We start from the raw sequence: 13,833 nt of genomic DNA, 5'->3' as shown, positions 1-13,833 counted from the left end.
GGGAGTGATGAAGACGGGGGGCAGTGAGCGGAGTCGGTGCGTGCGAATCGTCTCCAAGAACTACAGCGCTCCGTTCTTCCTAGGCGGGCGGCGTCTGCGACCTCGCTCGGCTACAGTACTGTACTGATTGCACCAATCACGCCGCATCTTCTTCCTCGACGAGGGTGCACGGCTAAGCGCTCGACGAGCCAAATCACAACTGCTTCAACCCCATAATTGCCGGCACGGACAGCCAGCAGTGGCACTGACAGTGACCACCGCCTTCGCCGCCATCAGAACGACACACGTGATCGGGCGCCTTCGACAGAAAGTTAGCGCGTTCTCGTGTCCAGCTTCGCCCACCTGAATGTCCAAGCCTATCATCCTATGGCGCGCAAACGCTGAGACAGCGACGGACGACGCGTGCACGACTATCATCAAGTCCACGTTACCTCCTGTGCCCCCTCGCGGCGACTATGAATCATCGATCCCCGTTGCTCGAACCAACGCGGTCCCCTCCTTGACGTACTATGTCATCAAGCAACTGGTCGACTACCCAGACCAAGTGAACTGCTTAGGCTCGCGTAGACTGCTCGCAGGAGGACGCTCATCTGCGACTTACAATGCTCTACGCGCGTTAATTCCAGGCTTCGACCCGGAGCAACCAGACAGGACTTTCGACTTGCGCCAGGTTGATCCACGGCTTTGGGCGGTTCTGACACAGGTCTACTCCGACTTACCTGCGTATCTACGTACCTATGAGATACCCCTATCCGATCCGCATATACCACTCCTGCAAACCATCCCAGCCACGCCGGATTACACCGCCATCACCGTGTTGGAGCTGCCCGGGTGTAAGGAGCTCGCAGACGACACGATCGCGAACCTCAAGGCATTGCACGCACTCTGCGCTCTAGATGCGAGCAGCACACAACTCAGTGCGTACGGTATCATGTCTCTGGCTGGCACGTTGGTCGCGGATGCGGGATTCTCGATTTCTCCCGGCAGAGGCCCTTGGGGATTGCGCGTTCTCTTGCTTCGCAAATGCAAACGAATGGATCACACGGTCTACTCATACCTGAACAGTTTCCCTCTGCTCGCTGTCGTTGGTCGGTACCAGCATATTCGGACGTATATATGCGCGTTATTCACGGAAGCCTTGTGCCAACAGACCTGCGTGGCACATCTTGCTCCGGGCGGAGATCATTGCTGCCGGATTTGTTCCAAACGTGCACCGATCAGGTTCTCTGCTCGTTGTGCTCGCCATTCTCCATTCTCGACCATCTTAGCTCCCCGGCACTCTTTCCACATCCGAACCCGCACATACTTCACGTGAACTCCCTGCACCATCGTCGGGCCGCATCTGCCTCCCGACCACTAGTCAGTGTCACACCTCAAGACACTTTCGTCGTGATGTCCTCTGTCTCCAACAAACTCAAAGTAGGCAACGCCGAGGTCATGCACGAGCAAGCCCGCCGATTGGATGACGAGATGAAGCGGGAAGCGAACGCCCAAGCCAAATACGAACGGATCGTGTACATGGAGGGACGTAAAGCATCGGACTACTGCGGCGAGTCAGGATGCAACTGCAGCGAGTCCTCCGACTTGAGCGATTATCCGGATTTCGCTTGGTTGGATGAGGTAGGACCGCCTCCCGAGTCGGATCCCGGGATGGGTACCCCGCCAATCACGAGTCGATATCTCCCAGCCAATCGACGTCATACACCTCTCTCTACTGCAGAGAATGAGAGGAATTCAGGCCCTGCGCCGAGTTTCCGAGATTCGCGACCACCACTGCGACCACCCCGACGTACGGCGGTGAACACAGACCAACATCCAAATTCTGCAGCTAGTACTTTGCGACCACGATCCGAAGCTCTTGCTCGTCCTCCGCGGGAGTTGGCAGTGCCCACATCCACATTCTACAACAATGCACGCCCACAACCTAGGCCGTCTCTGCCGAGCGCGTCCTCCCTCCCTCCGTGGGCCGGCGCTCCCACCGAAGGCGTGCTGCTCTACCGCGACCCGCCAACTTACAGTATTCTCGACTCCATACGCGCGGAGGCTGCCTCGCGGGCTAGCAACAAAGGCAAAAGGAAACTTGCGGTGGAGGATGGAGTACAGCGCGTTGACCGCGGAGCGCGGGCGAAGGAAGTGATGGGAATCTGGGGCATGGTCGATAAGCGAAGGAAGACGGAGAACCGGGTCGCGAGAACGGTGTCGGATGCTACGCCCATGGGCGGCTCGAAGAACCCCTTTCGACGAAAGGAACCACCCATGCCTGCGCCTGTCTTCGCTTCAGGGAAGGATCTCGAGGATCGGTCTCGGAATGGTACCTCGGCGTCAATCTCCACGTGCGCGGTTGACGATGAGATCGAGGACGCAGACAGCATGCTCTTGGATCCGTCACCCGCTGCTCCTCCAAGACAGCCAGACCCAACAGACGAGGAGCCTGCCGGTGACAAACGTCTACGTCGAATATCGACTTTATCCATTCCTGTCCTACCTTCTCATTTGATCCGTCCTGGCTCCACAACGGAGTCTTTCGCAAGACGTACTTCCCCCGAGCCGAAGGCCTTGTCGCAAGCGAAGCTCGATTTCAAGGAGAATCTTGCCAGTAGCAATGCGTCCGATAAGCCTAAAGCATTACGACCTTCTTCATCGTTCGGGAATGTGAAGTCAGCCAAGGCCAAGGATATGCCGAAAGCAGGAGGAACTCGGACACGTATTCCGAGCGACAATAAAGCTCGACCTACCCTCTCAAAGGGCTTCTTCGACTTGAAGAGCTGGGCGAGGAAATGATCTGCTGGCATTTGTGGTTTTTTTTTTCGTCGCATGTTTGTTTTTCTTATCTAAGCTGTTACTTTCATCTCTAGATAGCGTATTCTGGTGTATTGCATGTTATTGCCTGTAGTCCTTCATCTGTTCCTCAGGCACCTTGCCGTTCACTTGCCTTGCAGGTCGCGGTCGCAACGAAGTGGACGCGTCGTGGTCATGTGCCACGCGTGGCTCCGTCATCGGCTTTTCTTGCTGCGCTTGGCAGAAAATCCAGCACGCTCGACGTTCCGCTCAGAGCTCTACAAGGCGATGGGACTCCCTCGCAACGCCCTCGCAAAGACATCCCGACGATTACACGCTCAAGCCGTCAAGAACGCACGGACATACACCTCTGATGCACCACCGCCACCCCCAAAGTCGCACCCGTACACATTTCACGTCGGCGTTGGCTATGCTGGTAAACCTCCAGACCGCATAAAGCGGCGCTTTGCGGCTTTTCCGTCGGGACATCCAATTGCCACATGGAGGGACGAGATGTTGGCCTTACCTTGGGAGAAGGGTTACGGACCTAGTAATAATGCACGCAATCGGGATGCTGGCGAAGACTTCTTCTATGTACAGCAGGTTAGATCATATATCGCGGCTCCGTCTGCTTCAATCTGACGAACGTTATCGTGTGCACCTTTGCATAATAGATGCGCGAGCAATCGGTAGGTGAGTCCTAATGGCGGTACATTCGTACAAGATACTAAAAGCCGTTCCCTGCTGTAGGGCCTCTCGGTTGGCGTAGCCGACGGCGTGGGCGGTTGGGTTGACTCTGGCGTAGATCCATCGCTCTTCTCGCAAGCGCTCATGTTCCACTCTGCGCGTTACGCGCGATCAGCGTGGGCGGGTGAACCCGAGATAGACCCCACAACAGGATATGAAGATCGTGAAGAGGTTGAGGGATGGGAGATGGCGCCTGGCGAGTGCTTGAGCGCGGCATATGGTGCTGTCTTACGTGAAAGGGCTGTACTGGCTGGTAGGTGTCTTCGCGATATGTTGATTGAATGAGCTGATCAAGCTGTCGCCCAGGTTCGAGTACGGCCTGCTTGTTAAACTTCAATGCGTCTTCTGGACTCCTACGCTCTGCCAAGTAAGCAAGCCTATTGTATGCTCGCTACACCATTTAACAATGTCTTACGTGATTCAGCCTCGGCGATAGCGGTTTCCTCATCATCCGATCATCTGCAGTCTTCTACAAGCAGCAACCGCAAACACACTACTTCAATTGCCCAAAGTGAGTTTACTTTGCTGCACCATCTGCATCCGGGTTCTGACACATCTTTCAAGACAGTTGACCAAAATGCCCAACAACACAAATATGTCTCAGGCTGGGAATTATATCGACCAACCTGAAGATGCGGCATTGTTTGAGACCAAACTTCGCGACGGGGATCTCATCATCGCCTACACAGACGGTCTGTCTGACAACGTCTTCCCGTCCGAGATCGCGCATATCTGCGCGCTCGTGGGCAAGACGAGTACGTCGGAGGCGGAGCACGTCCAGGCGGTTGCGAATCGGATAGTAGCGTACGCCCAAGGTTGCATGGTCAAGCAGGGGAGGGTTAGCCCCTTCGAACGTAAGTTCGCTTTGCTAGGGTTGGTCGACCATTTCAGTTGACGATGCGCGATGGCAGAGGCCGCGGCCCGAAACGGGAAGTGGTTCCGGGGAGGGAAGCTGGATGAGTACGTTAATCTATTGTGATGTGACGCATCCGTGGACTAATAACACATCACAGTATCACGGTCATAGTGACGCTCGTTCGAGAAACAATTTGATGCCCACACTGTTGGCCATAACACAACGTACCCTCGCGCCTTGCAGACATCCTATCGTTAGTTCATCCATGTATAATCTCATAGATCCATAGAACAAGTAATATACGCGCGATCAATCAATACATGCTGTAAGTGTTCCTGTACCCCACGCATCGGCTATCGTCTACTGACCCGGCGGGATAGGCATGCAAGTCTGTCAATCACAGTGGTCAGAAAGGACATTACATGCGAGAGCCTCACTCACGCCAACAGTGCCGAGGAGTGAGGTGTCGCAGAAGGAGCCGTCGCAGCAGTTCAACACCGAATCAACTTGGGTGCAAATGAAGTCCTGAGGCGAGCACGGAAGCGTATCCGGTGGCAGGATTCCAAGCTGTGGCGCTGGGGTCGCGAGAACGCCAACTGAAACGGTCACGGCGACGATGAGGATGGCGAGGGTGCGGTCCAGCATCTATGGGAATGCATGTCAATATTCGAACCATTGCCCGCTCCTGGATCGAGCAACCTCACCACTGCGATTATGCTCAAGGTTCAAGCTGGTCGATTACGAGAGGCTTGGAGCAAGAAGCTGCTCGTCGCTGTCGTTCGCTGCTCTGTTTTTATGCGCGCGTCGTTCGGCATTCGAAAGATTTTAACATGGATTTCCAGCGGCCGCGCGAGCCGCGTGGCATCGACGCAGGAGCATACCGACTTCCGTGAGAAGTGTTTGAGACATGCGTTCTTGGTCATTCTCGGGCATTGCTCGGACAGGCACACAACGTCATTCGGAAGCTAAGAAGCGGTCCTAGTATGATGCCTTTCGGACATAACCGTCACGCTCTCAAGTCGCTCAAATCTCATTCGTTCGATTTCAACAAGTCACGGCGATGCGGATAATGCGGGGATTCGGGAGCGCCAGACGTATCCTCATTGCGGGATAACTCATAACATGAAACACGGCAAAGATGGCGCGCAAAGGTCTAGATCTAACAAGGCTCGCATTGGAATCGTCTCATTCGTAGATGCGAACATGGGGCATCATACGGCCGACATTTGCAAAAGAGATGCAATCACTGACCAGCAGGAACGGCGACACATACCTAGAGACCTCGCAGTCAGATAGGGCCGAGAAAAGGAGACTGAAGATATGACTTACTCCAGCCGTGCCAACGACATTCTCGGTACTGCAGAAGAAACCATCACAACAGTTTGCGGCGCTATCGACTTGTGTGCAGATACTGTCTTCGGCCACACAAGGCAGGGTGTTCGGTGGCAAAACTCCAACCTGCGGGAAGGGTGCCGGGGTTGCCCGCGCTGCGATGATGACAACGGCAATGAAACAAAAAATTGTAGAGGGCGATGCGTGCATTCTGAGAGGTCTTCTCGTCAGTAATCGTTTTCTCATCTGCGGGAAATGATCGTTACATTGAGTTTGGTCTCGTTGGAGGTTGGTTAATGCGTCGTAGGATGAGGGTTTCTGAGGTGCTACGTGGAACTATGTAGAGCATAGAGAAGGATCCTGGTACGTTATATGCATCCCTAGGTTGCAGGCGGCCGGTTGAGCAGCAAGAGGTAACTTACCGCGGTGCGCGTCGACAGTCTAACTTGAGTTGCGCGACGTCATGCATCATGGGGCGTACGTATGAGTCGCACAAAATCCGGAGGTCATATTCATAGCATATTTGGGGGTTGCCTACTCTGCTCTTCAATGCACGAACATGCGAGTAGTCACATGGGTGGACGGCATTTCCTGGTATTTCCCATAAAAGGAGAAGATGCACGCATCACGTGAAGGTTAATTGAACGCGTAATGTTGATCGCGACCGCGTCGGTTCACATTGACAACCGTTTCAGCCACTGCACACCTTAACCTCAAGGCAGCCATGGACGACAACGACCCTATCACCCAGTTCTTCCCAGACGACCCGGATGTCGACCTCTACTCAGTTTTTGGCGTCGAATCATCTGCAAGCACCGATGAAATCAAGAAAGCCTACCGCAAACTTGCGTTGATCCACCATCCGGACAAACACGCGACCTCGGGGGAGGAGGCGAAGGCCGCCGCCCAGCTAAAGTTCCAGCAGATTGGCTTCGCGTACACTGTGCTTGGTGATGAGAAGAGGCGGAAGCGGTATGACGCGACTGGGCGCACAGACGAGGGATTAGATTTCGACAAGGATGAGGCCGGGTGGGAGGCGTACTTCGAGGAACTGTTTGACAAGGTGACGCGAGGGAAGTTGGATGAGATGAAAAAAGAGTACCAAGGTACTTTATTGTCTATAGGAGGTTACGCTGTCGTGATTGACGCGTGGTCCAGGCTCAGACGAAGAGATACAGGACTTGAAGGAGGCATACGAGCTGACGAAGGGTGACATCGGGGAGATCATGAACCACATTCCTCATTCTACGCACGAAGACGAATCCCGTTTCATCGTCATCATAGCTGATCTCATACGGAAGGGCGTACTGAAGTCGTCGCGCCTGTGGGAGAAGAGCAGTAAAGACGAGAAAGCGCGACTCATCCGCAAGAAGCAGGCGGACAAGGAGGCTGCGGAAGCTGAAACGCTGGCCAAGGAACTCGGTGTCTGGGACGAATTCTACGGCTCAGGCAAGGCTGGTGCGCGTAACAAGGACAAGAAGAAGGGCAAGGCAGCCCCGAAGGGTGAAGCGGACGACGAGGATGGGGACACAGCAGCCTTGCAGGCCTTGATCTTGGCGAAGAAGAAGAAGATGGACAGTTTTCTGGATAATCTGGCGGAGAAGTATGCGGAACCCGAGAAGAAGAAGGGTAAGGGTAGGAAAGGGAAGCGGCCTGTGGAGGAGGACATTGAGGAGGAGACGGACGTGTCCCCGAAGAAGAAAAGGCGGGCCGCTGAGCCTGACATCAACGACGACGAGTTTGCGAAGTTGCAGGAGAAGCTCTTCGGCGACAAGGCGAAATCAGCAGGTACCGAAAAGAAATCGGGAAAGACAAGACGAGGGAGGGCATGAGTTGGCGGTGTGCGAGCCGTCTGTGTATTGTGGCTTTGTATGACTGTATTTTATCATGCTATTCTATTATCTCTCACGTCATGTCGCAAATACCGGAATGCCAGGATGCAGTAGGAGGTATGTTCCAATGGAGAAATGGGTATATACATATACGTAGTGGTAGAGCATCGATGCGATGAAACAAGCCTAAAGGTAGCGAACGGAATCTATACCCAAACTGCGTCTGGCGTGAATTATAGCCGCCAGTTCCTTGATGCTTTCCTCTAGTATAACCACGTTATCCAATAAACGCGAGAGCGTTATCACCCGCCTCTCGACACCCCTGTTGCCATTGCGTCCGTCTCCAAATACGTCCTCATCGTCATCCAAATCGCGTCTGGTCTTCGGCCCTGACTCGTCCCATTGCCAACCGAAGACATCGTCCTCGTCCGTATTCCAACCTCGCACACTTGACCCACCTAAAGGCTTGCGCGCCGGCGTCCAAGGACCGGATGTGGGCGGCGGCGCCTCGTACGGCTCGACTTCAATCGCTTTTGTCCGCTCGTAGTGTGAGCCAAACGGTCTGGCAGCCGCTGCCTTCTTCGAAGGCGTGCTCGGTTCAGTGGGAGGTGCGACCGGCGGAGGCTTGGTTTTTTTCTTCGGTGTGAGGAACGAGACAAACGACGAAGCCGAACTGGTTATCTTAGGTTTGGGCACTGCCTTGGTGGGTGTTACTGGCGTGCTGTCTCGCGAGATGTCGGTGACGCTTTGCCGGCGAGGACTCTGACTCCCGGTCATGAACTCAGGTTCGAGAGCCAAGGTAAGTGCATCTGTCAGATTCTCTGAAAACAGAAGGCCTTGTCGACGCTCCAGAAGGTACTTGTCGAAATCATTTACGAGCTGTCTGTATCGCTCTAGTTGAGCGATGAGTCCAAGGAAGATGGAATGCAAGATGGGACGAGAGTTGTCGTCCATGCTCGCGGCAGGTAAACCGCCGCCATCGGCCGCGAGCTTCTCGTCAATCCGGAAGTCGATAGACCTGTCGTCTCCGTCGTCGTCGCCCAGGTCCAATATTTCTTGCTCGCGCTGTATGATGTCCGCCGTCTCAGTATTCGGAGTCGCAAACGTGAGCCAGCCTGCGAGAGAGCGATCGGGGCAGAGAGCAAGTGAGGACAGAACACCGATGAGGGCGATATTGAATTCCGGTTCGTTGGCGAAGAACCGACGAAGAGAGTCCAGCACGAGGGTCAGGATGGGGTCGTTGGGGTTCAGGCGATGCTTTAGTTTCGCGCGCGATTCCGGGTCCATGTCAGAGTGGAAGCATGACTGAGACTGGATCGACGACAGCGCGTCGCGGAGGTAATGCTCATATCCTGTGCTGAAAGCATCGCCGTGGTGCGCGGGATCCACCCTGGAGACCAGTGCGAGGTAAAGCCCCATCTCGCGCTCGTGGGTGGAGTATGTAGTTCCTGGTTGATGAAAGACCGGGCCTAGGGGTATTTCTAAAGACTCCGGTGAGGCCGAAGGGAAAGCGAATGATTCTTCCGCCCCTGGATAGACAAATTTTTCGTCCTCATCCTCGTCGTCCTCGTCATTGACCTTAAGTACTTGAGGTTTGGTAGAGGGAATCAGAGCGTCTAGCACATGTGGGATCATACTGGGCTCAGGGAAGCTCGTGGCGAGTGGATCGTGGACAACTACCAAAAGTCGGTCCACACAGATCTGACAGTGCTCCAAGAGCATCGTCTGCAATAATCGCAGCGCAGCCGTGGCAGTAGGCTGCGATGTCGAGCGAAGATTCGACATCAGCAAGTCCTTCAGCGTGAACCGTCCCATGGAGGTGAAATACTCTGTCGGTTTCGTGGAGTCGGGCACTTCCATCTCCAGCAACTGCATTGCTGTGCTCTTCCTCCGCTCGCGCTTCGTTTTTTGCGGCGCAGAGGACCGGCTTTGTGGCGGCCCGGAAAGCGCCATAGTATCCTTGCGGACACGTGTGCGGTTGAGTGGGCCGTCGTCCTCGCTTGTGAGGAAAGTGACCAGAAGCTCGCCTAGCTGACCTTCATGTAATGTGGTGACCATGATTTCGATGTAGGACATGATCGCAACCGCGCTCCCGTCCTGGTCAGAGCATTCCAGGATAGTAGGATAAAATACGTTCTCCAAGAATGTTTTGCGGACCGCGTCGAGGATGGATTGTACAATGGAGTTTCCAACTAAGGATGACGGGTCCAAGCTACCGTCAGGCGAGTCATGGGCGACGTTCCGACGCAGGATGTCCTGCAGGAACTCGAGAAGTTTGAGGAAGTGATCCAATCGCGCCCGGAAATCAGGGTTCAAGGACTCGTCCAAACCCAGTGCACGCTCGCCGTCGCGCTCGATTTCCGACATGGCTTTCTCCTCCTCTGTTTCGAGGCCGCTGCCGCCAATGACCATACCACTGCTTTGTTCCTGACCAGGAACAGCATGAGGTTTAACAACCAGCTTTGATGGGAGGACCGAATATACGGCGCCTAGACCAGCCGCTAAAACTTCCGAGAAGTCGCCGTCCACAATGTACTCCGCAAGAGCCAGGGCTGCGTCGGTCACAGGATCGGTTTCCTGCGTGTCAGACGCCCCGTGAGCAACCTCCTCACCACCTATGCGGTTGACGGACTCGCCAGGGGACATGGCGACGTCCATCAGGAACAGGAGTCCGGCACGCGCGAAGTCCCCAATCTGGCCTTCGCGATGGACGAAACGAAGGAGGTAGTTGAAGAGAAGGAACTCGTATTCCTGTTTCTTCGCTACTGAGGAGACTGGTTTGCCGGATGTGATAGTAGCTTGAGATGGGGTTGGCGATGGAGTCCGAGGCTGGGCGGCAGTAGATCTTTCCGACGCTTCAGGATTGCCTTTGCCCTGTTCTTCTGTGTCCTCTTCCCCTTCCTCTTCCTCTTCCTCTTCCTCTTCCTCTTCTTCAACAGAAAAGAGAGGCTCTGAGCGATACCAGTGCTTGTCGTGGAAGAATATCATGAGGAGCTCTCGGTATGTTCGAATACGGCTGCATAGGATGCAGAGAAGATTCACCACTTGAGATGAAGTGTGAGTCGCCATAGCATACAATGAATCTGGGCACGCACGGTCTTCCTCGTACTCGGACGGCTGACTTCGCGCTGCGTTACCAGCTGCACCCATGATCTTCTTCCCATCGAGCTTATCTTGTATATCGTCACCAACGCAGTTCCTTAGTAGGCGTAGCACAGCTTTGTGTACCGCCGAGTGCACCAGGAATTGTTCGTCCATCAGGACAACCATGTTCTGTATGGCCCGCAGAACTTCTGCCTGGATGCCGAAAGGACGATCTTGTTCACTGAGTTTCACGAGCTGCCCAAGGACATCTTACGAAAAGTTAGTCGTCGCACAAAAAATAGGTTCCTTTACATACCGTTCTTCAGCAGGTATTCTAAACAACCGCCGAACGTCCTTAAAGATCATGCATCAGCACATGTTTACATGAATGTCTGCACGAGCGCACCCTTCTTCCGTGCGCGTCGACTCCCATACGAGGGAGTCTACCATTGTCTGCAAATGTGCGGGGACATCCGTCGACTTGATACCCTTGCTCAGCTGTCGCTCATCCGGGTACTGGAGCGTGTTCTATATGCTCATGAGCAACGCGTGGGTATGAGCCTGGCGCAAGACGTTGGCATGCCTTGACGATCGTCCATGACTGGTGGAATTCGAGGGCATGATCCGGAGCTGCCTTTGGTGTGCTGGCTTGGGTGCCGGACCTCAGAAATTTGGAAAAGTAGTCCATGCAGTCCGGACGAGCGTAGGTAGCCAACGCCCTGATCGGGAACGACGCGAATCTCCACGTGGGCACATCCTAAACGAAATTATGATTGCTTATGTACTCTACTCTACATGATTTACTTACGTTACTTGTAAGTAACAAGAAATAATTATAAGTGTTGCATTTACCAACGGTATTATCACCTACTTCTACCCCTGCAATATTACATACATGTACTCGATTCCGCACACGTCGGAAGCAGCGCCCTCGGCTGTCAGTGCCGTTGGTGCACGCGGAGTGTCTTGGCTGTGTCTGAGAGTTTCTGTCATCTTTGTGAGAGCCATCGGAACGTTGCCCCCGTCCTCTCGAGCTCTGCGCGTGGTTGCCCTGCTCGTCCGTTCGACATTGGTCAGGGCCGGTGACTGTCAGCGCTCCAGCAACTTCATCTCTGGACTACATCATCCGCCTTGCAGAACGGTGAATCTAGAAGCACAGACTCTGTGCCATTGACGCCCGCGGAAGCTGTGAGCCAAGACTGCTCTCCGGACGCAAACACCGCCTTTGCCTGCTCGAAGTATCTCATTGGGACCGTACAGACTGCTTCTTGTCGACTGCGTCCACTACACCTTCACCCCGTCGAGCCTGCTCGTAGACCCTCTCATACATACCCCTCTTACGTGAGGCTCTCGGGACCATGGCGTTGACCGAAGCTTTTCTGGGAACGAGGGCGCAAAAGGCATTCATCGCTACGAGTGAGCTTTCCGGAGTCATCCCCGCGCTTATTCTAAACTCTTGGCCGTTCTGTAGTCGCCACTCGTGAGTTTCGTCCTCTATGGCTTGCGGTGTAATGATTTGATGGACTGCTGCAGAGGCTATCGTGGTTATTGTGATGGTCGCAATCACTTTTCGGCTGGTATGTGTCTTATATCGAGCACTATTAGCTGCGATGACAAGCGTTTGGGCTAGGTGGAAGATAACGCAAACCTCACGGACGCGAAAGCAAAAACAATCCCATGTTACCTGGCTATCTTTGCTTTCGCGGAGCTGTACGAACTACTGATGGCATGGGATGCGCTCAAGGCGAGGAACACGATCCAGCTGGGAGGGATCCTCAGTGAGTGTTTGCAAGTTGCAGGCAACACAACCATTGATCCCTGTGCCGCCGCAGTATTCCATGCTGCCATGATAGTCTTTGGCGCTCTACAAGCATTCGAAGCTGCGCACTCTTTGGGCAACATTAATCAAACCGTTAATGTATGGCACAAAATAAGAGCATTCACAATTGGTATCATCAAGCCATCCGACGAATAAGGAGATGCGCTCACTTGTATATTGCCAGTTGTACCTATCATCATCGCTGTGTCGTTGCTTGTGATGATATGGTTTGCCCGCGCTTTGTATTTCGAGTTCGGGTATGTTCTCCTGATACGTGAGTGTACAACAGCAGCTTATCTCTCTCAGATGGGCTATCTTCCATATCGTCGGCGCTAACCCTGCCATGAAGAGTACGCCACTTCTCATCATCATAGTCTAATCCGGCTGACATGCATTCGTGCCCCAGCCATGTACCAATACTACCAAGTCATGGTCTGCCTCCTCAAATTCGACTTCTTCTGCTTCATCGGCGTCACCATGCAAATGACGATCGTCGTGCTATCAAACAACACAGCGGAGTTCGGTTTGACGATCGCGGCTATCCCCGTCGTGCTCATATTGTTATCGTTGTGCGGTATGGCGGTGCGACGGGAGATTAAATGGTGCGTTATCTTCTTAAGCAGCCCATTTAGCAAGAACGACGAATCACTGATGCGTTGATTGTAGGATGATGTCGGTTTCGCTAGTTCTTATGTTGGCTGCGGAGACCTACTGTGAGTTTTACCTACGCCCTTATGCGCGTATGGCATCTGATATGAATCTCCCTGAACTCAGTCCTGTACAAACTTGTACGGTTCTACGAGCCGAGCTCTAAGGCACAGTACGAGTCGACACGTATCGTATTGACATTCTTCAGTACGTCTCCCTCTCGCTCTCTATCAAGAGCAGCTCTGATCACATCCCTGAAACAGCTGTTGTTGCCTTCCTGCTGTTGTTCATCACCTTCGGCATCGGTCTCCGGTGTTTCGCCGACTTCGACAAGGGCCTTCTTTACTCAAAGATGCACAGTAAGTTTGACCCTTTCCGTCGTATCCCATCTGTGCTCACGCGCTAGCCATCACATACTCAGCCGTCGATACTCGTCCGTCGTTCAAGCAATCCGCATCTGGCCCGATTTCTCAGCGACAGTCGTCGTACGTGGGTGGAGCGCCTTTACAGCCCAGAATGTCAATAGAGTAGCGAAGAGGATTCGGATGAGAGAAAAGAAGTCAGGCTGTTGCATGTTTCCGTCGTTTCGTCTTCAAGTGGACTGCCGTTGCTACAGGACATACCCTCAGCTGTACTTTAGCGTAATAATTCCTCATGACCTTTAACTTATGCTCTGTCGTAGTCGCGCGATCTGAGATAGAGCAAGAGTTTCTGAAGTATGCCAACCGCCAACACAC

The 13,833-nt window shown here is 53.7% G+C and overlaps 6 protein-coding genes across 6 annotated transcripts; 4 read left to right on the top strand and 2 right to left on the bottom strand.

Annotated features, from left to right (window-relative positions):
* Positions 1 to 346: 346 nt before the first annotated feature.
* Positions 347 to 2,781, top strand: PUNSTDRAFT_136063 (uncharacterized protein; the record flags this gene model as incomplete). The annotated part of the gene is made up of 2 exons (XM_007385611.1): positions 347 to 1,088; positions 1,151 to 2,781. 2 exons carry the CDS (start codon positions 347 to 349, stop codon positions 2,779 to 2,781), a joined length of 2,373 nt encoding a protein of 790 aa, XP_007385673.1.
* Positions 2,782 to 3,046: 265 nt separating this feature from the next.
* Positions 3,047 to 4,578, top strand: PUNSTDRAFT_105067 (protein serine/threonine phosphatase 2C; the record flags this gene model as incomplete). The annotated part of the gene is made up of 8 exons (XM_007385610.1): positions 3,047 to 3,381; positions 3,453 to 3,467; positions 3,529 to 3,778; positions 3,832 to 3,892; positions 3,950 to 4,036; positions 4,090 to 4,379; positions 4,437 to 4,485; positions 4,539 to 4,578. The coding sequence occupies exons 1-8, from the start codon at positions 3,067 to 3,069 to the stop codon at positions 4,576 to 4,578; spliced, it is 1,107 nt and encodes a 368-aa protein (XP_007385672.1). The 5' UTR covers positions 3,047 to 3,066.
* Positions 4,579 to 4,741: 163 nt separating this feature from the next.
* On the bottom strand, positions 4,742 to 5,730 carry PUNSTDRAFT_136061 (uncharacterized protein; the record flags this gene model as incomplete). Its single annotated transcript, XM_007385609.1, has 4 exons — positions 4,742 to 4,771; positions 4,823 to 5,026; positions 5,633 to 5,654; positions 5,711 to 5,730. The coding sequence occupies 4 exons, from the start codon at positions 5,728 to 5,730 to the stop codon at positions 4,742 to 4,744; spliced, it is 276 nt and encodes a 91-aa protein (XP_007385671.1).
* A 707-nt stretch (positions 5,731 to 6,437) lies between these two features.
* PUNSTDRAFT_105064 (DnaJ-domain-containing protein) lies at positions 6,438 to 7,545 on the top strand (the record flags this gene model as incomplete). Its single annotated transcript, XM_007385608.1, has 2 exons — positions 6,438 to 6,819; positions 6,872 to 7,545. 2 exons carry the CDS (start codon positions 6,438 to 6,440, stop codon positions 7,543 to 7,545), a joined length of 1,056 nt encoding a protein of 351 aa, XP_007385670.1.
* A 128-nt stretch (positions 7,546 to 7,673) lies between these two features.
* PUNSTDRAFT_121506 (uncharacterized protein) lies at positions 7,674 to 11,317 on the bottom strand (the record flags this gene model as incomplete). Its single annotated transcript, XM_007385607.1, has 5 exons — positions 7,674 to 10,589; positions 10,641 to 10,898; positions 10,946 to 10,983; positions 11,036 to 11,157; positions 11,213 to 11,317. 5 exons carry the CDS (start codon positions 11,315 to 11,317, stop codon positions 7,732 to 7,734), a joined length of 3,381 nt encoding a protein of 1,126 aa, XP_007385669.1. The 3' UTR covers positions 7,674 to 7,731.
* Positions 11,318 to 11,987: 670 nt separating this feature from the next.
* Positions 11,988 to 13,627, top strand: PUNSTDRAFT_114827 (uncharacterized protein; the record flags this gene model as incomplete). The annotated part of the gene is made up of 11 exons (XM_007385606.1): positions 11,988 to 12,045; positions 12,163 to 12,206; positions 12,260 to 12,407; positions 12,462 to 12,578; positions 12,633 to 12,705; positions 12,755 to 12,798; positions 12,855 to 13,050; positions 13,115 to 13,161; positions 13,223 to 13,303; positions 13,360 to 13,455; positions 13,518 to 13,627. 11 exons carry the CDS (start codon positions 11,988 to 11,990, stop codon positions 13,625 to 13,627), a joined length of 1,014 nt encoding a protein of 337 aa, XP_007385668.1.
* Between the last annotated feature and the right edge of the window lie 206 nt (positions 13,628 to 13,833).

Source organism: Punctularia strigosozonata (genome assembly GCF_000264995.1).
Source record: "Punctularia strigosozonata HHB-11173 SS5 unplaced genomic scaffold PUNSTscaffold_9, whole genome shotgun sequence".
NCBI classification, from domain to species: Eukaryota; Fungi; Basidiomycota; class Agaricomycetes; order Corticiales; family Punctulariaceae; genus Punctularia; species Punctularia strigosozonata.
This window is presented reverse-complemented; position numbering and strand designations above follow the sequence as displayed.